Below are 23,161 nucleotides of genomic sequence, written 5' to 3'. Positions count from 1 at the left end.
TGGTAGTGCGTAGTGCAGAGTGGTAGTGCGTAGTGCAGAGTGGTAGTGCGTAGTGCAGAGTGGTAGTGCGTAGTGCAGAGTGGTAGTGCGTAGTGCAGAGTGGTAGTGCGTAGTGCAGAGTGGTAGTGCGTAGTGCAGAGTGGTAGTGCGTAGTGCAGAGTGGCAGTGCAGAGTGGCAGTGCAGAGTGGCAGTGCGTAGTGCAGAGTGGCAGTGCAGAGTGGCAGTGCAGAGTGGCAGTGCGTAGTGCAGAGTGGCAGTGCAGAGTGGTAGTGCAGAGTGCAGAGTGGTAGTGCGTAGTGGTAGTGCGTAGTGCAGAGTGGCAGTGCAGAGTGGTAGTGCGTAGTGCAGAGTGGCAGTGCAGAGTGGTAGTGCGTAGTGCAGAGTGGTAGTGCGTAGTGCAGAGTGGTAGTGCGTAGTGCAGAGTGGTAGTGCGTAGTGCAGAGGGGTAGTGCATAGTGCAGAGTGGTAGTGCGTAGTGCAGAGTGGTAGTGCGTAGTGCAGAGTGGTAGTGCATAGTGCAGAGTGGTAGTGCGTAGTGCAGAGTGGTAGTGCAGAGTGGTAGTGCAGAGTGGCAGTGCAGAGTGGCAGTGCGTAGTGCAGAGTGGCAGTGCAGAGTGGTAGTGCAGAGTGCAGAGTGGCAGTGCAGAGTGGTAGTGCAGAGTGCAGAGTGGTAGTGCGTAGTGGTAGTGCATAGTGCAGAGTGGCAGTGCAGAGTGGTAGTGCAGAGTGCAGAGTGGCAGTGCAGAGTGGTAGTGCGTAGTGCAGAGTGGTAGTGCGTAGTGCAGAGTGGCAGTGCAGAGTGGTAGTGCAGAGTGCAGAGTGGCAGTGCAGAGTGGTAGTGCATAGTGCAGAGTGGTAGTGCGTAGTGGTAGTGCGTAGTGCAGAGTGGCAGTGCAGAGTGGCAGTGCGTAGTGCAGAGTGGCAGTGCGTAGTGCAGAGTGGCAGTGCGTAGTGCAGAGTGGCAGTGCGTAGTGCAGAGTGGCAGTGCAGAGTGGCAGTGCAGAGTGGCAGTGCAGAGTGGCAGTGCAGAGTGGTAGTGCAGAGTGGCAGTGCGTAGTGCAGAGTGGCAGTGCAGAGTGGCAGTGCAGAGTGGCAGTGCAGAGTGGCAGTGCAGAGTGGTAGTGCGTAGTGCAGAGTGCAGAGTGCAGAGTGGTAGTGCGTAGTGCAGAGTGGCAGTGCAGAGTGGTAGTGCGTAGTGCAGAGTGGCAGTGCAGAGTGGCAGTGCGTAGTGCAGAGTGGCAGTGCAGAGTGGCAGTGCGTAGTGCAGAGTGGCAGTGCAGAGTGGTAGTGAGTAGTGCAGAGTGGCAGTGCAGAGTGGTAGTGCGTAGTGCAGAGTGGCAGTGCAGAGTGGTAGTGCGTAGTGCAGAGTGGTAGTGCGTAGTGGTAGTGCGTAGTGCGTAGTGGTAGTGCCTAGTGCAGAGTGGTAGTGCGTAGTGCAGAGTGGTAGTGCGTAGTGCAGAGTGGTAGTGCGTAGTGCAGAGTGGCAGTGCAGAGTGGCAGTGCAGAGTGGCAGTGCAGAGTGGCAGTGCAGAGTGGCAGTGCAGAGTGGTAGTGCAGAGTGGCAGTGCGTAGTGCAGAGTGGCAGTGCGTAGTGCAGAGTGGCAGTGCGTAGTGCAGAGTGGCAGTGCAGAGTGGTAGTGCAGAGTGGCAGTGCGTAGTGCAGAGTGGCAGTGCGTAGTGCAGAGTGGCAGTGCAGAGTGGCAGTGCAGAGTGGCAGTGCAGAGTGGCAGTGCAGAGTGGCAGTGCAGAGTGGCAGTGCAGAGTGGCAGTGCAGAGTGGCAGTGCAGAGTGGCAGTGCAGAGTGGCAGTGCAGAGTGGCAGTGCAGAGTGGCAGTGCAGAGTGGCAGTGCAGAGGGATAGTGCGTAGTGCAGAGCGGTAGTGCGTAGTGCAGAGCGGTAGTGCGTAGTGCAGAGTGGTAGTGCGTAGTGCAGAGTGGTAGTGCGTAGTGCAGAGTGGCAGTGCAGAGTGGTAGTGCGTAGTGCAGAGTGGCAGTGCAGAGTGGTAGTGTATAGTGGTAGTGCGTAGTGCAGAGTGGCAGTGCAGAGTGGTAGTGCGTAGTGCAGAGTGGCAGTGCAGAGTGGTAGTGCAGAGTGCAGAGTGGCAGTGCAGAGTGGTAGTGCGTAGTGCAGAGTGGTAGTGCGTAGTGGTAGTGCGTAGTGCAGAGTGGCAGTGCAGAGTGGCAGTGCAGAGTGGCAGTGCAGAGTGGCAGTGCAGAGTGGCAGTGCAGAGTGGCAGTGCGTAGTGCAGAGTGGCAGTGCGTAGTGCAGAGTGGCAGTGCGTAGTGCAGAGTGGCAGTGCGTAGTGCAGAGTGGCAGTGCGTAGTGCAGAGTGGCAGTGCAGAGTGGCAGTGCAGAGTGGCAGTGCAGAGTGGCAGTGCGTAGTGCAGAGTGGCAGTGCGTAGTGCAGAGTGGCAGTGCGTAGTGCAGAGTGGCAGTGCGTAGTGCAGAGTGGCAGTGCGTAGTGCAGAGTGGCAGTGCGTAGTGCAGAGTGGCAGTGCAGAGTGGCAGTGCGTAGTGCAGAGTGGCAGTGCAGAGTGGCAGTGCAGAGTGGTAGTGCGTAGTGCAGAGTGGTAGTGCGTAGTGGTAGTGCGTAGTGCAGAGTGGTAGTACGTAGTGCAGAGTGGTAGTGCGTAGTGCAGAGTGGTAGTGCGTAGTGCAGAGTGGTAGTGCGTAGTGCAGAGTGGCAGTGCAGAGTGGCAGTGCAGAGTGGCAGTGCAGAGTGGCAGTGCAGAGTGGCAGTGCAGAGTGGCAGTGCAGAGTGGCAGTGCAGAGTGGCAGTGCAGAGTGGCAGTGCAGAGTGGCAGTGCAGAGTGGCAGTGCAGAGTGGCAGTGCAGAGTGGCAGTGCAGAGTGGCAGTGCAGAGTGGCAGTGCGTAGTGCGTAGTGCAGAGTGGCAGTGCAGAGTGGCAGTGCAGAGTGCAGAGTGGCAGTGCAGAGTGGCAGTGCGGAGTGGCAGTGCAGAGTGCAGAGTGGCAGTGCAGAGTGGCAGTGCAGAGTGGCAGTGCAGAGTGGCAGTGCAGAGTGGCAGTGCAGAGTGGCAGTGCAGAGTGGCAGTGCAGAGTGGCAGTGCAGAGTGGCAGTGCGTAGTGCAGAGTGGCAGTGCGTAGTGCAGAGTGGCAGTGCGTAGTGCAGAGTGGCAGTGCGTAGTGCAGAGTGGCAGTGCAGAGTGGCAGTGCAGAGTGGCAGTGCGTAGTGCAGAGTGGCAGTGCGTAGTGCAGAGTGGCAGTGCGTAGTGCAGAGTGGCAGTGCGTAGTGCAGAGTGGCAGTGCGTAGTGCAGAGTGGCAGTGCGTAGTGCAGAGTGGCAGTGCAGAGTGGCAGTGCAGAGTGGTAGTGCGTAGTGCAGAGTGGTAGTGCGTAGTGGTAGTGCGTAGTGCAGAGTGGTAGTGCGTAGTGGTAGTGCGTAGTGCAGAGTGGTAGTGCATAGTGCAGAGTGGTAGTGCGTAGTGCAGAGTGGTAGTGCGTAGTGCAGAGTGGTAGTGCGTAGTGCAGAGTGGCAGTGCAGAGTGGTAGTGCGTAGTGCAGAGTGGCAGTGCAGAGTGGTAGTGCGTAGTGCAGAGTGGCAGTGCATAGTGGTAGTGCGTAGTGCAGAGTGGTAGTGCGTAGTGCAGAGTGGTAGTGCGTAGTGCAGAGTGGCAGTGCAGAGTGGCAGTGCAGAGTGGTAGTGCGTAGTGCAGAGTGGTAGTGCAGAGTGGCAGTGCAGAGTGCGTAGTGCAGAGTGGTAGTGCGTAGTGGTAGTGCGTAGTGCAGAGTGGTAGTGCATAGTGCAGAGTGGTAGTGCATAGTGCAGAGTGGTAGTGCGCAGTGCAGAGTGGCAGTGCAGAGTGGCAGTGCAGAGTGGCAGTGCAGAGTGGCAGTGCAGAGTGGCAGTGCAGAGTGACAGTGCGTAGTGCAGAGTGGCAGTGCGTAGTGCAGAGTGGCAGTGCAGAGTGGTAGTGCAGAGTGCAGAGTGGCAGTGCAGAGTGGTAGTGCAGAGTGCAGAGTGGCAGTGCAGAGTGGCAGTGCAGAGTGGCAGTGCAGAGTGGCAGTGCAGAGTGGCAGTGCAGAGTGGCAGTGCAGAGTGGCAGTGCAGAGTGGCAGTGCAGAGTGGCAGTGCGTAGTGCAGAGTGGCAGTGCAGAGTGGCAGTGCGTAGTGCAGAGTGGCAGTGCAGAGTGCAGAGTGGCAGTGCAGAGTGGCAGTGCAGAGTGGCAGAGTGGCAGTGCAGAGTGGTAGTGCAGAGTGATAGTGCGTAGTGCAGAGTGGTAGTGCGTAGTGGTAGTGCGTAGTGCAGAGTGGTAGTGCGTAGTGCAGAGTGGTAGTGCGTAGTGCAGAGTGGTAGTGCGTAGTGCAGAGTGGCAGTGCAGAGTGGTAGTGCGTAGTGCAGAGGGCAGTGCAGAGTGGTAGTGCGTAGTGCAGAGTGGCAGTGCAGAGTGGTAGTGCGTAGTGCAGAGTGGCAGTGCAGAGTGGTAGTGCGTAGTGCAGAGTGGCAGTGCAGAGTGGTAGTGCGTAGTGCAGAGTGGTAGTGCATAGTGGTAGTGCGTAGTGCAGAGTGGTAGTGCGTAGTGCAGAGTGGCAGTGCAGAGTGGTAGTGCAGAGTGCAGAGTGGCAGTGCAGAGTGCAGAGTGGTAGTGCGTAGTGGTAGTGCGTAGTGCAGAGTGGCAGTGCAGAGTGGCAGTGCGTAGTGCAGAGTGGCAGTGCGTAGTGCAGAGTGGCAGTGTGTAGTGCAGAGTGGCAGTGCAGAGTGGCAGTGCAGAGTGGCAGTGCAGAGTGGCAGTGCAGAGTGGCAGTGCAGAGTGGCAGTGCGTAGTGCAGAGTGGCAGTGCAGAGTGGCAGTGCAGAGTGGCAGTGCAGAGTGGTAGTGCGTAGTGCAGAGTGGCAGTGCAGAGTGGTAGTGCGTAGTGCAGAGTGGCAGTGCAGAGTGGTAGTGCGTAGTGCAGAGTGGCAGTGCAGAGTGGTAGTGAGTAGTGCAGAGTGGCAGTGCAGAGTGGTAGTGCGTAGTGCAGAGTGGCAGTGCGTAGTGCAGAGTGGCAGTGCGTAGTGCAGAGTGGCAGTGCGTAGTGCAGAGTGGCAGTGCAGAGTGGCAGTGCAGAGTGGCAGTGCAGAGTGGCAGTGCAGAGTGGCAGTGCAGAGTGGCAGTGCAGAGTGGCAGTGCGTAGTGGTAGTGCGTAGTGCGTAGTGGTAGTGCGTAGTGCAGAGTGGTAGTGTGTAGTGCAGAGTGGTAGTGCCTAGTGCAGAGTGCAGAGTGGTAGTGCGTAGTGCAGAGTGGCAGTGCAGAGTGGTAGTGCGTAGTGCAGAGTGGCAGTGCAGAGTGGTAGTGCGTAGTGCAGAGTGGCAGTGCAGAGTGGTAGTGCGTAGTGCAGAGTGGCAGTGCAGAGTGGTAGTGCGTAGTGCAGAGTGGCAGTGCGTAGTGGTAGTGCGTAGTGCAGAGTGGTAGTGCGTAGTGCAGAGTGGTAGTGCGTAGTGCAGAGTGGCAGTGCAGAGTGGCAGTGCAGAGTGGCAGTGCAGAGTGGCAGTGCAGAGTGGCAGTGCAGAGTGGCAGTGCAGAGTGGTAGTGCGTAGTGCAGAGTGGCAGTGCAGAGTGGCAGTGCAGAGTGGTAGTGCGTAGTGCAGAGTGGCAGTGCAGAGTGGTAGTGCAGAGTGCAGAGTGGCAGTGCAGAGTGGCAGTGCAGAGTGGTAGTGCAGAGTGGCAGTGCAGAGTGGCAGTGCAGAGTGGCAGTGCAGAGTGGCAGTGCAGAGTGGAGAGTGGCAGTGCAGAGTGGTAGTGCAGAGTGGTAGTGCAGAGTGGCAGTGCAGAGTGGCAGTGCGTAGTGCAGAATGGCAGTGCAGAGTGGTAGTGCAGAGTGCAGAGTGGCAGTGCAGAGTGGCACTGCAGAGTGTCAGTGCGTAGTGCAGAGTGGCAGTGCGTAGTGCAGAGTGGCAGTGCGTAGTGCAGAGTGGCAGTGCGTAGTGCAGAGTGGCAGTGCAGAGTGGCAGTGCAGAGTGGTAGTGCAGAGTGGTAGTGCGTAGTGCAGAGTGGTAGTGCGTAGTGGTAGTGCGTAGTGCAGAGTGGTAGTGCGTAGTGCAGAGTGGTAGTGCGTAGTGCAGAGTGGTAGTGCGTAGTGCAGAGTGGTAGTGCGTAGTGCAGAGTGGCAGTGCAGAGTGGTAGTGCGTAGTGCAGAGTGGCAGTGCAGAGTGGTAGTGCGTAGTGCAGAGTGGCAGTGCAGAGTGGTAGTGCGTAGTGCAGAGTGGCAGTGCATAGTGGTAGTGCGTAGTGCAGAGTGGTAGTGCGTAGTGCAGAGTGGTAGTGCGTAGTGCAGAGTGGCAGTGCAGAGTGGCAGTGCAGAGTGCGGAGTGGCAGTGCAGAGTGGCAGTGCAGAGTGGTAGTGCGTAGTGCAGAGTGGTAGTGCGTAGTGGTAGTGCGTAGTGCAGAGTGGTAGTGCGTAGTGCAGAGTGGTAGTGCGCAGTGCAGAGTGGCAGTGCAGAGTGGCAGTGCAGAGTGGCAGTGCAGAGTGGCAGTGCAGAGTGGTAGTGCAGAGTGGCAGTGCGTAGTGCAGAGTGGCAGTGCGTAGTGCAGAGTGGCAGTGCAGAGTGGTAGTGCAGAGTGCAGAGTGGCAGTGCAGAGTGGTAGTGCAGAGTGCAGAGTGGCAGTGCAGAGTGGCAGTGCAGAGTGGCAGTGCAGAGTGGCAGTGCAGAGTGCAGAGTGGCAGTGCAGAGTGCAGAGTGGCAGTGCAGAGTGGCAGTGCAGAGTGGCAGTGCAGAGTGGCAGTGCAGAGTGGCAGTGCAGAGTGGCAGTGCAGAGTGGCAGTGCAGAGTGGCAGTGCAGAGTGGTAGTGCAGAGTGGTAGTGCAGAGTGGCAGTGCAGAGTGGCAGTGCAGAGTGGCAGTGCGTAGTGCAGAGTGGCAGTGCAGAGTGGCAGTGCAGAGTGGCAGTGCGTAGTGCAGAGTGGCAGTGCAGAGTGGCAGTGCAGAGTGGCAGTGCAGAGTGGCAGTGCAGAGTGGCAGTGCAGAGTGGCAGTGCAGAGTGATAGTGCGTAGTGCAGAGTGGTAGTGCGTAGTGGTAGTGCGTAGTGCAGAGTGGTAGTGCGTAGTGCAGAGTGGTAGTGCGTAGTGCAGAGTGGTAGTGCGTAGTGCAGAGTGGCAGTGCAGAGTGGTAGTGCGTAGTGCAGAGTGGCAGTGCAGAGTCGTAGTGCGTAGTGCAGAGTGGCAGTGCAGAGTGGTAGTGCGTAGTGCAGAGTGGCAGTGCAGAGTGGTAGTGCGTAGTGCAGAGTGGTAGTGCGTAGTGCAGAGTGGTAGTGCGTAGTGCAGAGTGGCAGTGCAGAGTGGTAGTGCGTAGTGCAGAGTGGCAGTGCAGAGTGGTAGTGCAGAGTGCAGAGTGGCAGTGCAGAGTGGTAGTGCATAGTGCAGAGTGGTAGTGCGTAGTGGTAGTGCGTAGTGCAGAGTGGCAGTGCAGAGTGGCAGTGCGTAGTGCAGAGTGGCAGTGCGTAGTGCAGAGTGGCAGTGCGTAGTGCAGAGTGGCAGTGCGTAGTGCAGAGTGGCAGTGCAGAGTGGCAGTGCAGAGTGGCAGTGCAGAGTGGCAGTGCAGAGTGGCAGTGCAGAGTGGCAGTGCAGAGTGGTAGTGCGTAGTGCAGAGTGGCAGTGCAGAGTGGCAGTGCAGAGTGGTAGTGCGTAGTGCAGAGTGGCAGTGCAGAGTGGTAGTGCGTAGTGCAGAGTGGCAGTGCAGAGTGGTAGTGAGTAGTGCAGAGTGGCAGTGCAGAGTGGTAGTGCGTAGTGCAGAGTGGCAGTGCGTAGTGCAGAGTGGCAGTGCGTAGTGCAGAGTGGCAGTGCGTAGTGCAGAGTGGCAGTGCGTAGTGCAGAGTGGCAGTGCAGAGTGGTAGTGCAGAGTGCAGAGTGGTAGTGCAGAGTGGCAGTGCAGAGGGCAGAGTGGCAGTGCAGAGTGGTAGTGCAGAGTGCAGAGTGGTAGTGCAGAGTGGTAGTGCAGAGTGGCAGTGCAGAGTGGCAGTGCAGAGTGGCAGTGCAGAGTGGCAGTGCAGAGTGGCAGTGCAGAGTGGCAGTGCAGAGTGGCAGTGCAGAGTGGCAGTGCAGAGTGGCAGTGCAGAGTGGCAGTGCGTAGTGCAGAGTGGCAGTGCAGAGTGGCAGTGCAGAGTGGTAGTGCAGAGTGGCAGTGCGCAGTGCAGAGTGGCAGTGCAGAGTGGCAGTGCAGAGTGGCAGTGCAGAGTGGCAGTGCAGAGTGGCAGTGCAGAGTGGCAGTGCAGAGTGGTAGTGCAGAGTGGCAGTGCGCAGTGCAGAGTGGCAGTGCAGAGTGGCAGTGCAGAGTGGCAGTGCAGAGTGGCAGTGCGCAGTGCAGAGTGGCAGTGCAGAGTGGCAGTGCAGAGTGGCAGTGCAGAGTGGCAGTGCGTAGTGCAGAGTGCAGAGTGGTAGTGCAGAGTGGCAGTGCAGAGTGGTAGTGCGTAGTGCAGAGTGGCAGTGCAGAGTGGTAGTGCGTAGTGCAGAGTGGCAGTGCAGAGTGGTAGTGCGTAGTGCAGAGTGGCAGTGCAGAGTGGTAGTGAGTAGTGCAGAGTGGCAGTGCAGAGTGGTAGTGCGTAGTGCAGAGTGGCAGTGCAGAGTGGTAGTGCGTAGTGCAGAGTGGTAGTGCGTAGTGGTAGTGCGTAGTGCAGAGTGGTAGTGCGTAGTGCAGAGTGGTAGTGCGTAGTGCAGAGTGGCAGTGCAGAGTGGCAGTGCAGAGTGGCAGTGCAGAGTGGCAGTGCAGAGTGGCAGTGCGTAGTGCAGAGTGGCAGTGCGTAGTGCAGAGTGGCAGTGCAGAGTGGTAGTGCAGAGTGCAGAGTGGCAGTGCAGAGTGGCAGTGCAGAGTGGCAGTGCAGAGTGGCAGTGCAGAGTGGCAGTGCGTAGTGCAGAGTGGCAGTGCAGAGTGGTAGTGCAGAGTGCAGAGTGGCAGTGCAGAGTGGCAGTGCAGAGTGGCAGTGCAGAGTGGTAGTGCAGAGTGATAGTGCGTAGTGCAGAGTGGTAGTGCGTAGTGGTAGTGCGTAGTGCAGAGTGGTAGTGCGTAGTGCAGAGTGGTAGTGCGTAGTGCAGAGTGGTAGTGCGTAGTGCAGAGTGCAGAGTGGTAGTGTGTAGTGCAGAGTGGCAGTGCCGAGTGGTAGTGCGTAGTGCAGAGTGGCAGTGCAGAGTGGTAGTGCGTAGTGCATAGTGGCAGTGCAGAGTGGTAGTGCGTAGTGCAGAGTGGCAGTGCAGAGTGGTAGTGCGTAGTGCAGAGTGGTAGTGTATAGTGGTAGTGCGTAGTGCAGAGTGGTAGTGCGTAGTGCAGAGTGGCAGTGCAGAGTGGTAGTGCGTAGTGCAGAGTGGCAGTGCAGAGTGGTAGTGCAGAGTGCAGAGTGGCAGTGCAGAGTGGTAGTGCGTAGTGCAGAGTGGTAGTGCGTAGTGGTAGTGCGTAGTGCAGAGTGGCAGTGCAGAGTGGCAGTGCAGAGTGGCAGTGCAGAGTGGCAGTGCAGAGTGGCAGTGCAGAGTGGCAGTGCAGAGTGGCAGTGCAGAGTGGCAGTGCAGAGTGGCAGTGCAGAGTGGCAGTGCGTAGTGCAGAGTGGCAGTGCAGAGTGGCAGTGCAGAGTGGCAGTGCAGAGTGGCAGTGCAGAGTGGCAGTGCAGAGTGGCAGTGCAGAGTGGCAGTGCAGAGTGGCAGTGCAGTGTGGCAGTGCAGAGTGGCAGTGCAGAGTGGCAGTGCGTAGTGCAGAGTGTTAGTGCGTAGTGGTAGTGCGTAGTTCAGAGTGGTAGTGCGTAGTGCAGAGTGGTAGTGCGTAGTGCAGAGTGGTAGTGCGTAGTGAAGAGTGGTAGTGCGTAGTGCAGAGTGCAGAGTGGTAGTGCGTAGTGCAGAGTGGCAGTGCAGAGTGGTAGTGCGTAGTGCAGAGTGGCAGTGCAGAGTGGTAGTGCGTAGTGCAGAGTGGCAGTGCAGAGTGGTAGTGCGTAGTGCAGAGTGGCAGTGCAGAGTGTTAGTGCGTAGTGCAGAGTGGTAGTGCGTAGTGGTAGTGCGTAGTGCAGAGTGGTAGTGCGTAGTGCAGAGTGGTAGTGCGTAGTGCAGAGTGGTAGTGCGTAGTGCAGAGTGGCAGTGCAGAGTGGCAGTGCAGAGTGGCAGTGCAGAGTGGCAGTGCAGAGTGGCAGTGCAGAGTGGCAGTGCAGAGTGGCAGTGCAGAGTGGCAGTGCGTAGTGCAGAGTGGCAGTGCAGAGTGGCAGTGCAGAGTGGCAGTGCAGAGTGCAGAGTGGCAGTGCAGAGTGGCAGTGCAGAGTGGCAGTGCAGAGTGGCAGTGCAGAGTGGCAGTGCAGAGTGGCAGTGCAGAGTGGCAGTGCAGAGTGGCAGTGCAGAGTGGCAGTGCAGAGTGGCAGTGCAGAGTGGCAGTGCAGAGTGCAGAGTGGCAGTGCAGAGTGGCAGTGCGTAGTGCAGAGTGGCAGTGCGTAGTGCAGAGTGGCAGTGCGTAGTGCAGAGTGGCAGTGCGTAGTGCAGAGTGGCAGTGCGTAGTGCAGAGTGGCAGTGCGTAGTGCAGAGTGGCAGTGCGTAGTGCAGAGTGGCAGTGCGTAGTGCAGAGTGGCAGTGCAGAGTGGTAGTGCAGAGTGGCAGTGCAGAGTGGTAGTGCGTAGTGCAGAGTGGCAGTGCAGAGTGGTAGTGCATAGTGCAGAGTGGCAGTGCATAGTGGTAGTGCGTAGTGCAGAGTGGTAGTGCGTAGTGCAGAGTGGCAGTGCAGAGTGGCAGTGCAGAGTGCGGAGTGGCAGTGCAGAGTGGCAGTGCGGAGTGGCAGTGCGGAGTGGCAGTGCGGAGTGGCAGTGCAGAGTGGCAGTGCAGAGTGGCAGTGCAGAGTGGCAGTGCAGAGTGGCAGTGCAGAGTGGCAGTGCAGAGTGGCAGTGCGTAGTGCAGAGTGGCAGTGCAGAGTGGTAGTGCAGATGGCAGAGTGGTAGTGCAGAGTGGCAGTGCAGAGTGGTAGTGCAGAGGGCAGAGTGGTAGTGCAGAGTGGCAGTGCAGAGTGGTAGTGCAGAGGGCAGAGTGGTAGTGCAGAGTGGCAGTGCAGAGGGCAGAGTGGCAGTGCAGAGTGGTAGTGCAGAGTGCAGAGTGGCAGTGCAGAGTGGCAGTGCAGAGTGGCAGTGCAGAGTGGCAGTGCAGAGTGGCAGTGCAGAGTGGCAGTGCAGAGTGCGGAGTGGCAGTGCGGAGTGGCAGTGCAGAGTGGCAGTGCAGAGTGGCAGTGCAGAGTGGCAGTGCAGAGTGGCAGTGCAGAGTGGCAGTGCGTAGTGCAGAGTGGCAGTGCGTAGTGCAGAGTGGCAGTGCGTAGTGCAGAGTGGCAGTGCAGAGTGGTAGTGCAGAGTGCAGAGTGGCAGTGCAGAGTGGCAGTGCAGAGTGCAGAGTGGCAGTGCAGAGTGGCAGTGCAGAGTGCAGAGTGGCCGTGCAGAGTGGCCGTGCAGAGTGCAGAGTGGCAGTGCAGAGTGGTAGTGCAGAGGGCAGAGTGGCAGTGCAGGCGGCAGAGTGGTAGTGCAGAGTGGCAGTGCAGAGTGGTAGTGCAGATGGCAGAGTGGTAGTGCAGAGTGGCAGTGCAGAGTGGTAGTGCAGAGGGCAGAGTGGTAGTGCAGAGTGGCAGTGCAGAGGGCAGAGTGGCAGTGCAGAGTGGTAGTGCAGAGTGGTAGTGCAGAGTGGTAGTGCAGAGTGGTAGTGCAGAGTGGCAGTGCAGAGTGGCAGTGCAGAGTGGCAGTGCAGAGTGGCAGTGCAGAGTGGCAGTGCAGAGTGGCAGTGCAGAGTGGCAGTGCAGAGTGGCAGTGCAGAGTGGCAGTGCAGAGTGGCAGTGCAGAGTGGCAGTGCAGAGTGGCAGTGCGTAGTGCAGAGTGGCAGTGCGTAGTGCAGAGTGGCAGTGCGTAGTGCAGAGTGGCAGTGCGTAGTGCAGAGTGGCAGTGCGTAGTGCAGAGTGGCAGTGCGTAGTGCAGAGTGGCAGTGCAGAGTGGCAGTGCAGAGTGGCAGTGCAGAGTGGCAGTGCAGAGTGGCAGTGCAGAGTGATAGTGCGTAGTGCAGAGTGGTAGTGCGTAGTGGTAGTGCGTAGTGCAGAGTGGTAGTGCGTAGTGCAGAGTGGTAGTGCGTAGTGCAGAGTGGTAGTGCGTAGTGCAGAGTGGTAGTGCGTAGTGCAGAGTGGTAGTGCGTAGTGCAGAGTGGTAGTGCGTAGTGCAGAGTGGTAGTGCGTAGTGCAGAGTGGCAGTGCAGAGTGGTAGTGCGTAGTGCAGAGTGGCAGTGCAGAGTGGTAGTGCGTAGTGCAGAGTGGCAGTGCAGAGTGGTAGTGCGTAGTGCAGAGTGGCAGTGCAGAGTGGTAGTGCGTAGTGCAGAGTGGCAGTGCAGAGTGGTAGTGCGTAGTGCAGAGTGGTAGTGCATAGTGGTAGTGCGTAGTGCAGAGTGGTAGTGCGTAGTGCAGAGTGGCAGTGCAGAGTGGTAGTGCGTAGTGCAGAGTGGCAGTGCAGAGTGGTAGTGCAGAGTGCAGAGTGGCAGTGCAGAGTGGTAGTGCATAGTGCAGAGTGGTAGTGCGTAGTGGTAGTGCGTAGTGCAGAGTGGCAGTGCAGAGTGGCAGTGCGTAGTGCAGAGTGGCAGTGCAGAGTGGCAGTGCAGAGTGGCAGTGCAGAGTGGCAGTGCAGAGTGGTAGTGCAGAGTGGCAGTGCGTAGTGCAGAGTGGCAGTGCAGAGTGGCAGTGCAGAGTGGCAGTGCAGAGTGGCAGTGCAGAGTGGCAGTGCAGAGTGGCAGTGCAGAGTGGCAGTGCAGAGTGGCAGTGCAGAGTGGCAGTGCAGAGTGGCAGTGCAGAGTGGCAGTGCGTAGTGCAGAGTGCAGAGTGGTAGTGCGTAGTGCAGAGTGGCAGTGCAGAGTGGTAGTGCGTAGTGCAGAGTGGCAGTGCAGAGTGGTAGTGCGTAGTGCAGAGTGGCAGTGCAGAGTGGTAGTGAGTAGTGCAGAGTGGCAGTGCAGAGTGGTAGTGCGTAGTGCAGAGTGGCAGTGCATAGTGCAGAGTGGCAGTGCAGAGTGGTAGTGCGTAGTGCAGAGTGGTAGTGCGTAGTGGTAGTGCGTAGTGCAGAGTGGTAGTGCGTAGTACAGAGTGGTAGTGCGTAGTGCAGAGTGGCAGTGCAGAGTGGCAGTGCAGAGTGGCAGTGCAGAGTGGCAGTGCAGAGTGGCAGTGCGTAGTGCAGAGTGGCAGTGCGTAGTGCAGAGTGGCAGTGCGTAGTGCAGAGTGGTAGTGCAGAGTGGCAGTGCAGAGTGGCAGTGCAGAGTGGCAGTGCAGAGTGGCAGTGCAGAGTGGCAGTGCAGAGTGGCAGTGCAGAGTGGCAGTGCAGAGTGGCAGTGCGGCAGTGCAGAGTGGTAGTGCAGAGTGCAGAGTGGCAGTGCAGAGTGGCAGTGCAGAGTGGCAGTGCAGAGTGGCAGTGCAGAGTGGCAGTGCAGAGTGGCAGTGCAGAGTGGCAGTGCAGAGTGGCAGTGCAGAGTGGCAGTGCAGAGTGCAGAGTGGTAGTGCAGAGTGCAGAATGGTAGTGCGTAGTGCAGAGTGGTAGTGCGTAGTGCAGAGTGGTAGTGCGTAGTGCAGAGTGGCAGTGCAGAGTGGTAGTGCGTAGTGCAGAGTGGCAGTGCAGAGTGGTAGTGCGTAGTGCAGAGTGGCAGTGCAGAGTGGTAGTGCGTAGTGCAGAGTGGCAGTGCAGAGTGGTAGTGCGTAGTGCAGAGTGGCAGTGCAGAGTGGCAGTGCAGAGTGGCAGTGCAGAGTGGTAGTGCAGAGTGGCAGTGCGTAGTGCAGAGTGGCAGTGCAGAGTGGCAGTGCAGAGTGGCAGTGCAGAGTGGCAGTGCAGAGTGGCAGTGCGTAGTGCAGAGTGGTAGTGCGTAGTGCAGAGTGCAGAGTGGTAGTGCGTAGTGGAGAGTGGCAGTGCAGAGTGGTAGTGCGTAGTGCAGAGTGGCAGTGCAGAGTGGTAGTGCGTAGTGCAGAGTGGCAGTGCAGAGTGGTAGTGCGTAGTGCAGAGTGGCAGTGCAGAGTGTTAGTGCGTAGTGCAGAGTGGTAGTGCGTAGTGGTAGTGCGTAGTGCAGAGTGGTAGTGCGTAGTGCAGAGTGGTAGTGCGTAGTGCAGAGTGGCAGTGCAGAGTGGCAGTGCAGAGTGGCAGTGCAGAGTGGCAGTGCAGAGTGGTAGTGCAGAGTGGCAGTGCGTAGTGCAGAGTGGCAGTGCAGAGTGGCAGTGCAGAGTGGTAGTGCAGAGTGCAGAGTGGCAGTGCAGAGTGGTAGTGCGTAGTGCAGAGTGGTAGTGCGTAGTGCAGAGTGGTAGTGTATAGTGGTAATGCGTAGTGCAGAGTGGTAGTGCGTAGTGCAGAGTGGCAGTGCAGAGTGGTAGTGCATAGTGCAGAGTGGCAGTGCAGAGTGGTAGTGCAGAGTGCAGAGTGGCAGTGCAGAGTGGTAGTGCGTAGTGCAGAGTGGTAGTGCGTAGTGGTAGTGCGTAGTGCAGAGTGGCAGTGCAGAGTGGCAGTGCAGAGTGGCAGTGCGTAGTGCAGAGTGGCAGTGCGTAGTGCAGAGTGGCAGTGCGTAGTGCAGAGTGGCAGTGCGTAGTGCAGAGTGGCAGTGCGTAGTGCAGAGTGGCAGTGCGTAGTGCAGAGTGGCAGTGCGTAGTGCAGAGTGGCAGTGCGTAGTGCAGAGTGGCAGTGCAGAGTGGCAGTGCAGAGTGGCAGTGCAGAGTGGCAGTGCAGAGTGGCAGTGCAGAGTGGCAGTGCAGAGTGGCAGTGCGTAGTGCAGAGTGGCAGTGCGTAGTGCAGAGTGGCAGTGCGTAGTGCAGAGTGGCAGTGCGTAGTGCAGAGTGGCAGTGCAGAGTGGCAGTGCAGAGTGGCAGTGCAGAGTGGCAGTGCAGAGTGGCAGTGCAGAGTGGCAGTGCAGAGTGGCAGTGCAGAGTGGCAGTGCAGAGTGGCAGTGCGTAGTGCAGAGTGGCAGTGCGTAGTGGTAGTGCGTAGTGCAGAGTGGTAGTGCGTAGTGCAGAGTGGTAGTGCAGAGTGCAGAGTGGTAGTGCGTAGTGCAGAGTGGCAGTGCAGAGTGGTAGTGCATAGTGCAGAGTGGCAGTGCAGAGTGGTAGTGCGTAGTGCAGAGTGGCAGTGCAGAGTGTTAGTGCGTAGTGCAGAGTGGTAGTGCGTAGTGGTAGTGCGTAGTGCAGAGTGGTAGTGCGTAGTGCAGAGTGGTAGTGCGTAGTGCAGAGTGGCAGTGCAGAGTGGCAGTGCAGAGTGGCAGTGCAGAGTGGCAGTGCAGAGTGGCAGTGCAGAGTGGCAGTGCAGAGTGGCAGTGCAGAGTGCAGAGTGGCAGTGCAGAGTGGCAGTGCAGAGGGCAGAGTGGCAGTGCAGAGTGGTAGTGCAGAGTGGCAGTGCAGAGTGGCAGTGCAGAGTGGCAGTGCAGAGTGCAGAGTGGCAGTGCAGAGTGGCAGTGCAGAGTGCAGAGTGGCAGTGCAGAGTGGCAGTGCAGAGTGGCAGTGCAGAGTGGCAGTGCAGAGTGGCAGTGCAGAGTGGCAGTGCAGAGTGGCAGTGCAGAGTGGAGAGTGGCAGTGCAGAGTGGCAGTGCAGAGTGGCAGTGCAGAGTGGTAGTGCAGAGTGGTAGTGCAGAGTGGCAGTGCGTAGTGCAGAGTGGCAGTGCAGAGTGGTAGTGCAGAGTGCAGAGTGGCAGTGCAGAGTGGCAGTGCGTAGTGCAGAGTGGCAGTGCAGAGTGGTAGTGCAGAGTGCAGAGTGGCAGTGCAGAGTGGCAGTGCAGAGTGGCAGTGCAGAGTGGCAGTGCATAGTGCAGAGTGGCAGTGCGTAGTGCAGAGTGGCAGTGCAGAGTGGCAGTGCAGAGTGGTAGTGCAGAGTGGTAGTGCGTAGTGCAGAGTGGTAGTGCGTAGTGGTAGTGCGTAGTGCAGAGTGGTAGTGCGTAGTGCAGAGTGGTAGTGCGTAGTGCAGAGTGGTAGTGCGTAGTGCAGAGTGGTAGTGCGTAGTGCAGAGTGGCAGTGCAGAGTGGTAGTGCGTAGTGCAGAGTGGCAGTGCAGAGTGGTAGTGCGTAGTGCAGAGTGGCAGTGCATAGTGGTAGTGGTAGTGCGTAGTGCAGAGTGGTAGTGCGTAGTGCAGAGTGGTAGTGCGTAGTGCAGAGTGGCAGTGCAGAGTGGCAGTGCAGAGTGGCAGTGCAGAGTGGCAGTGCAGAGTGGCAGTGCAGAGTGGCAGTGCGTAGTGCAGAGTGGTAGTGCAGAGTGGTAGTGCAGAGTGGCAGTGCAGAGTGGCAGTGCAGAGTGGCAGTGCAGAGTGGCAGTGCAGAGTGGCCGTGCAGAGTGGCCGTGCAGAGTGGCCGTGCAGAGTGGCCGTGCAGAGTGCAGAGTGGCAGTGCAGAGTGGTAGTGCAGAGGGCAGAGTGGCAGTGCAGAGTGGCAGTGCAGAGGGCAGAGTGGTAGTGCAGGCGGCAGAGTGGTAGTGCAGAGTGGCAGTGCAGAGTGGTAGTGCAGATGGCAGAGTGGTAGTGCAGAGTGGCAGTGCAGAGTGGTAGTGCAGAGGGCAGAGTGGTAGTGCAGAGTGGCAGTGCAGAGTGGTAGTGCAGAGGGCAGAGTGGTAGTGCAGAGTGGCAGTGCAGAGGGCAGAGTGGCAGTGCAGAGTGGTAGTGCAGAGTGCAGAGTGGTAGTGCAGAGTGGCAGTGCAGAGTGGCAGTGCAGAGTGGCAGTGCAGAGTGGCAGTGCAGAGTGGCAGTGCAGAGTGGTAGTGCAGAGTGGTAGTGCAGAGGGCAGAGTGGCAGTGCAGAGTGGTAGTGCAGAGTGGCAGTGCAGAGGGCAGAGTGGTAGTGCAGAGTGGCAGTGCAGTAGTGCAGAGTGGCAGTGCAGAGTGGCAGTGCAGAGTGGCAGTGCAGAGTGGCAGTGCAGAGTGGCAGTGCAGAGTGGCAGTGCAGAGTGCAGAGTGAGAGTGCAGAGTGGTAGTGCAGAGTGCAGAGTGGTAGTGCAGAGTGGTAGTGCAGAGTGCAGAGTGGTGAGTGGTAGTGCAGAGTGCAGAGTGGTAGTGCAGAGTGGTAGTGCAGAGTGCCTAAAACACATTGCCATTTACAATGCCATTATCTCTAACTTAAAACAAACCCGAGCCCTAATGCATTCCTAATGCTTGTTATAAATCATTGTAGTCAGGGGGTTGTAGTTTAGTTGGTTACATTGAACTAGACCCCGCCTAGAGAATACATTGATGTTGTAAATTAATGTCTAGGACTAGAAACGAAGTGTTTTTGCCACTTGGAATCTAAAAAAGTTAAAATCTTATTTCTGTTTGAAAAGTAGTTTGAAGTTACACCCAGAAAATATGTCTAAAGAGCAGTATACTTGGTACAGACTTCACTTTTTTCCTAGCAGGGTGTAAAAGTTCTATCAATGATCATGCTGCTAAGATTTCCAATGGGAGAACAGTGTATTTTTACCACACATTTTCTATGTGCTCCTTTTAATACGAATGGTGGAATATTATTGTCTATAGAGTAAACCAAGAGCTGAAATCCAAGGATTTATCCTTCCGCTGTAGTAACCATATTCAGTACTGTTCACCCTAGGAAACAAATTAGAAAAAAAGAAATCATTTTAAATGGTTATGTAAGGATATTAGAAGGATTATGCTCACCTCCTTTGACTTTATTACTTTTTTCATCAGCGTGTTGGACTTATGGTGACAACATTTGTAACAGCAACTTGTAATTGGATAATATTTATGTTTATGGATTTGTCAGCAATTTTATTTTGAATGTTGTGTTTTGGGAAAACCACTCACACTTTGGTGTGTTTTTGGTTTGCAGTTTTCCATTAAAAATATATTTTTTTTAAAACAAAACAAGGACTAAGGCATATTTAAAAGTAACAGTAAGAACTGATTGGCCTTTAACTCTCAATTACTTTATTTAGTAATATTCTTATTCAGAGAGATATTAATAAGGCATAATTGCAAGGTTACACTTTTAGCATTTAAGTTATGCCAAATTCCAGAGTATTGGGGTTGCGTTGTGAAATGGGATGATGTATGACTCCCTCTGATTTTTCCTTGTCATAATCTCTACAAAGCACCTTCTCTCCCACCCCATACAGCATCAGGCACATTTTTTTTTAAAGTTTAGAAAGCTTTATTGAACAAAGATAGAGCCATATAAAACATCATTACAAAACGAAGTATTATCGAGATACATGAGACATATGAGAAACAGTAATGGTGAAACTGCTAAACCCAAAAAAGGGGTATATAACTATACCAATAAACTAAGCTTTTATGGGAATTTTTCATTGGGGGAAAGGAGGGAAGAGAAAAGAAAAGGGAAGGAGGCAACAATAAATTCAAACTCTATGCATATATGTAGCAAATAAAAAGAGAAAGGGATATAACAAAAAATAAAACAAATCAAGGGGCGTGTCTATAGAGATAATTAGTTAAAGGTAACCATAACAAATCCCTTTTGATTAATAATGGAACAGTTGTAGCATAAGCATGATCAAGTCTGTGGTGATGACATAACAGATTCCACCAAGCATTATATACAATTTTGGAAGTGTTTTTCCAATTGGTAGTGATAATTTGAAAAGAGATTGCAATGAAAAGGTCAATAAATTTGCAGACATTGCATTGAACATTCCATATAGGGGAAGAACCACCAAGTAAAATATGTACAATCTCAAAGGGGAAGTCAGTAGACAAAATGGTATTAAGTGTAGACCAAATACGGGACCAGAGAACTTTGAGCACAGGACAGTAAAAAAACATATGAAGAAAGTCACTATAATCACATGGGCAGGACCAACATTTTTTTGAGTCTAAGAGTTTAAATTTATAAAGTTCTACGGGTGTAAAAAAGAGTCGATTATAAAAAAAATAGAAAGTCTGATTAGTACTAGCAGAGCGAGAAACTGCGTGTATTTTAGACCAAATAGCATCCCAAACTATCAGGGGAAGTTCTTGGGCTAGGTCCACTTCCCATAGAAGTTCTAGCTTAGATATAGGCCGTGCATTGGGGGAAATCAGGCACATTTATAAAGAGTTTAAGGCAATTTAGTGAATATTTAAAGGCTTTTTGAGGAGGAAGAGGTACCTTGGCAAATAGATAGGGTTAGAAGATTGTGGCACAAAGTTGGACAGCGTGAGAAGTTTGGAGCACACTTACAGAATATATGAGGCACTTAGGGATACAGGTGTATAGTGAGACAATATTGAGGCACGTGAACCAAAAGAATGAGGAGAATGAGGGTGCCTGGACAGTGTGAGACGGTTGATGTAAATAAAGAGGCAGTGTAAAGGGATTTGGAAATATGGATATTCAACATGAGTAATTTTAGCACAAGGACAGTCAACGTGTATTGTTTGTGGAACATGGATAGTATGAGTAGCTGTTCCACATAGGCAAACAGTGTGAAGAACTTGAGGCCGTTGGACAGACACTTGCAAAAGCTTAATGCTCATAGACAATTGAAGGAGTTTGGAGCAAAAGAAGAGACATTATGTAGTATCTTGGGTGCAAATACTCTGTGAAAAGAGCTACAGAACGGTCATGGCTTTTGTAGCATGCTACATCTGTCACTTTTCACAAGTGCTTCCGCGGAATTGAAAGCCTCCAGAGAAATTAGCTATAGTTCAGATTGATTAAAGCATTTATGTCTAACCGTTGTGCACTGACTGGAACCTAAATGACTACAGGGTATTCAGTTAACAGTGTACACCATATGAAATGCACTCTATTACTTCCTTTATTTGTAGTTTTTCCTTTTTTACAATACACCAATAGTTGGCAAACAGCTCAATAAATGACACTGTCACGATTTGACTGTAATATAATAATGAGACCTTTTACAATATTTTTTTGTGTGAAGGGATGAGGCTCAGACAAAGATGCTGCAGCTAAAGGAGAAGACAGAGAAGGACCTGGTTCAACACATGGCCGAGATGAAGGAGCTACAGCGCATCATTGACCACGACCGAAAGCTGAAGGAGTTCATGACCACCAAGACGCAGGAGCGCGCTATCAGCGAGGAGGTTCTAGAAGCACGGCGTAGGCGAGGTAATGCCCAGCTGGTTTCCTCACCTTGCCATTCTCTATCCAAAGACTGGGTCCAGAACGTTTACTCTAGAGTCCATTGCTGCCATTCGTGGCCTACAGGGAACTACACATTTCATTCAGGGTGTCGCTTCTGTGTGACAACCATGGAGATAGTTGCAGAGTCGCAGTGAGAGCTCAGACACAGCTGAAACCTAGGGAGGGTGCAGCTTTCAGAGTAAATGTGCTTTTCTGCCTTTTTTTGGTACCTACATGGTAATATTAACTGCTGGATGGATATTTCTAGCATTTACCTCCAAGGTCTGGAATAACGTGCCCTTCTTCCTCTGCTCTACACCCTGCCTGTCTTCTTTCCACAAACTTCTTAAAAATCCATTTGTTCTCATATTTACCCTTGACGATTTCTATGAAGCTTTTCAGTGTAAAGACTCCCTATTCATTGGGCACTGCACCCTTTCAAATTGCTAATCAACCAGTCAATCAACATGCCTTTAAGGCTCAGCAGTTAGCAGTTTCATGCCATGTGCTTTGAACATGTTCCCTAATCCTACATGAACGAAGCAAGATTCTTGTTGGGTTTTGTAAGCCCTTTTATTTCAAGGATGTTCTCTTGCACAGTACTCTGGGAACTGAATTTCTCTCACACTTTGTCATCTCCTTCCTGAAATGTATAGTCTACCAAATCAGTGTAACCTAATTCCTCATATGTGATTGGTGCGATTTCGCTGCCTCTGTCTCATCATTTCTAAATCACTCATGGTCTACCACATACTCTGTATAGCCTGCCATATGGTGGAGATGTAACATTTGTTTAGATACCTAGGCCAGACCCCTGGGTCATGGAATGCTGTATGGCCTCTACAAACATATTTTTTGTAATTTGTGAGTTACCCGAATTGGTTAAGCTCACTGTGCTTAGATCTCATGTGAGCCTACAGGTACCTGGTTTATATTGCTTTGAATGGATTTTACCTATTAATATTTATGAAGGGGGATCGAATTCTTTCTGTGAGATTGAGATCTGTTTTTCATGGTCGTACAAGCACATATATAAAACACATTCTGATTGCCATTTATTCAGAGAAGGAAGAATCTGAAAGAAAGAGAAGGGATCCAACAGAAGAGACGGTGGAGACCTATGAAGCAGCTTTCGAGCAGATTCGTAGTATCACAAACGAGGACAACTTGGACATCCTCGTCTCCAAATTCATAGAAGGTGAGATTGAATTAGGAGTATCACACTCAACTGTTGGGTGCAGTACATTGGAAAAGGTTTCAGCTGATGTCTCCATTTCTTATATTAAGTATTTTTTGTAGCTCTTCTCGTTAGATTTTTGTTGAACAATTTTAGTTCCTAGGAGTGTCAAGAAAGAGAGGTAGTGTTAGAAGATAGGGCATGGAGCAAAGCGAATATAGAGAATGGAAGACGGTAAGTCACTGAATACAGGGAATGTTAAGTATGAGCGTGGCAGAAAAGACATTTGTGAAGGAGCAGTGACTACTGAGGGTAGACAGACAGATTGTAAAGTCAGAAATAGCAGAACTTATGAACAGTTAGAGGGGCTAACAAATGAAAAGGGGGGAGACAGAACTCAAGAGGAAAAAGAAGGGAAGTATGGCAATGCTGCAAGAGGCAGAGAGGAAATACAGGGCAGACAGAATGCTGACAGAGCGGTAAGTGTTAAGGGAGATAAGAAGATGACTTATAAATCTGGGAGAGCAGGAGGGTAATAGGCAGAGCTCTTCGTCGTCTCATTATTATATCGAATAGCTACTACTTCAGAGCACTATGGAGAGAAGATGAACGGAAAGTAAATTAGGACTAACAATAAGAGAAACAGAACAGATACTCAACAGTGGAAACATCAAATAAATAATTGGAGCCAAAGCTCATTATAAATGTATATCTATGAAAATGTAAGGAGTGGAAGGTTGGACTAGTGGGAAGTATTGAAAGAGTGGAAGGTTCTGAGGCGTTCTGAAGCTTCTGACATGATATACTGTGAAAGCAGGAGGTCATGGGGCGATATACGTTACCCTTGGAAGGACTAGCATAAAAGACGACTTCTAAGGCAGACATGGAATGCTGAGAAGAAGGGAGGGGGTTAAGGCCTGATGTGGAGTGCTGAGAGAGAGGCAATATGATGGGATATAGTGCTGGTAGAGTAGTAGGCTGTATAGGGAATGCTGGGAGAGCGGCGGCTATGATGGCATATAGTGCTGGTAGAGTAGTAGGGCGTATAGGGAATGCTGGGAGAGTGGCAAATATGATGCGATATAGTGCTTGTTGAGTAGTAGGGCGGATATGGAATGCTGGGAGAGTGGCACGAATGTTGGGATATAGTGCTGGTAAATAAGTAGTAAGGTGTATATGGAATGCTCGGAGAGCGGCAAGTTATGATGGAATATTGTGCTGGTAGAGTAGTAGGGTGGATAGGGAATGCTGGGAGAGCGGTGAGTTTTGATGGGATATAGTGCTGGTAGAGTAGTAGGGTGGATAGGGAATGATAGGAGAGCGGCGAATATGATGAGCTACAGTGCTGGTAGAGTATTAGGGCAGATTAGAAATGCTGGGAGAGCAGCGCGTTATGATGTGATATAGTGCTGGTAAAGTAGTAGGGCGTATATGGAATGCTGGGAGAGCGGCGAGTTATGATGGGATATAGTGCTGATACAGTATTAGGGCGGATAGGGAATGCCGGAAGAGCGGCGAGTATGAGGGGATATAGTGCTAGTAGAGTAGTAGGGCGGATATGGAATGCTGGGTGAGCGGCGAGTATGATGGGATATAGTGCTGGTAGAGTAGTAGAGCGGATATGGAATTCTGGGGGAGCAGCGAGTTATGATGGGATATGGTGCTGGTAAAGTAGTAGGGAGGATATGGGATGATGGTAGAGAGGCGAGTTATGATGGGATATAGTGCTGGTAGAGTAGTTGGGCGGATATGGAATGCAGGGGGAGTGGCGAGTATGATGGGATATAGTGCTGGTAGAGTAGTAGAGCGGATATGGAATGCTGGGAGAGCAGCGAGTTATGATGGGATCTGGTGCTGGTAGAGTAGTAGGGCGGATATAGGATGCTGGAAGAGTGGCGAGTTATGATGGGATATAGTGCTGGTAGAGTAGTAGGGCAGATAGGGAATGCTGGGAGAGCGGTGAGTTATGATGGGATATAGTGCTGGTAGAGTAGTAGG

The 23,161-nt window shown here is 53.6% G+C and overlaps 1 protein-coding gene across 6 annotated transcripts in view; it reads left to right on the top strand.

Annotated features, from left to right (window-relative positions):
- Positions 1-23,161, top strand: part of LOC144767519 (outer dynein arm-docking complex subunit 1-like) — a 650,935-nt gene that overhangs the window by 553,322 nt on the left and 74,452 nt on the right. For all 6 annotated transcript variants that reach the window (XM_078650940.1, XM_078650939.1, XM_078650938.1 and 3 more), the window contains 2 exons: positions 19,784-19,971; positions 21,050-21,184. In XM_078650940.1, coding sequence (XP_078507066.1) covers positions 19,784-19,971; positions 21,050-21,184 — 323 coding nt within the window. The remainder of the gene's footprint in view (positions 1-19,783; positions 19,972-21,049; positions 21,185-23,161) is intronic.

Source organism: Lissotriton helveticus, chromosome 7 (genome assembly GCF_964261635.1).
Source record: "Lissotriton helveticus chromosome 7, aLisHel1.1, whole genome shotgun sequence".
Classification (NCBI taxonomy): domain Eukaryota; kingdom Metazoa; phylum Chordata; class Amphibia; order Caudata; family Salamandridae; genus Lissotriton; species Lissotriton helveticus.
This window is presented reverse-complemented; position numbering and strand designations above follow the sequence as displayed.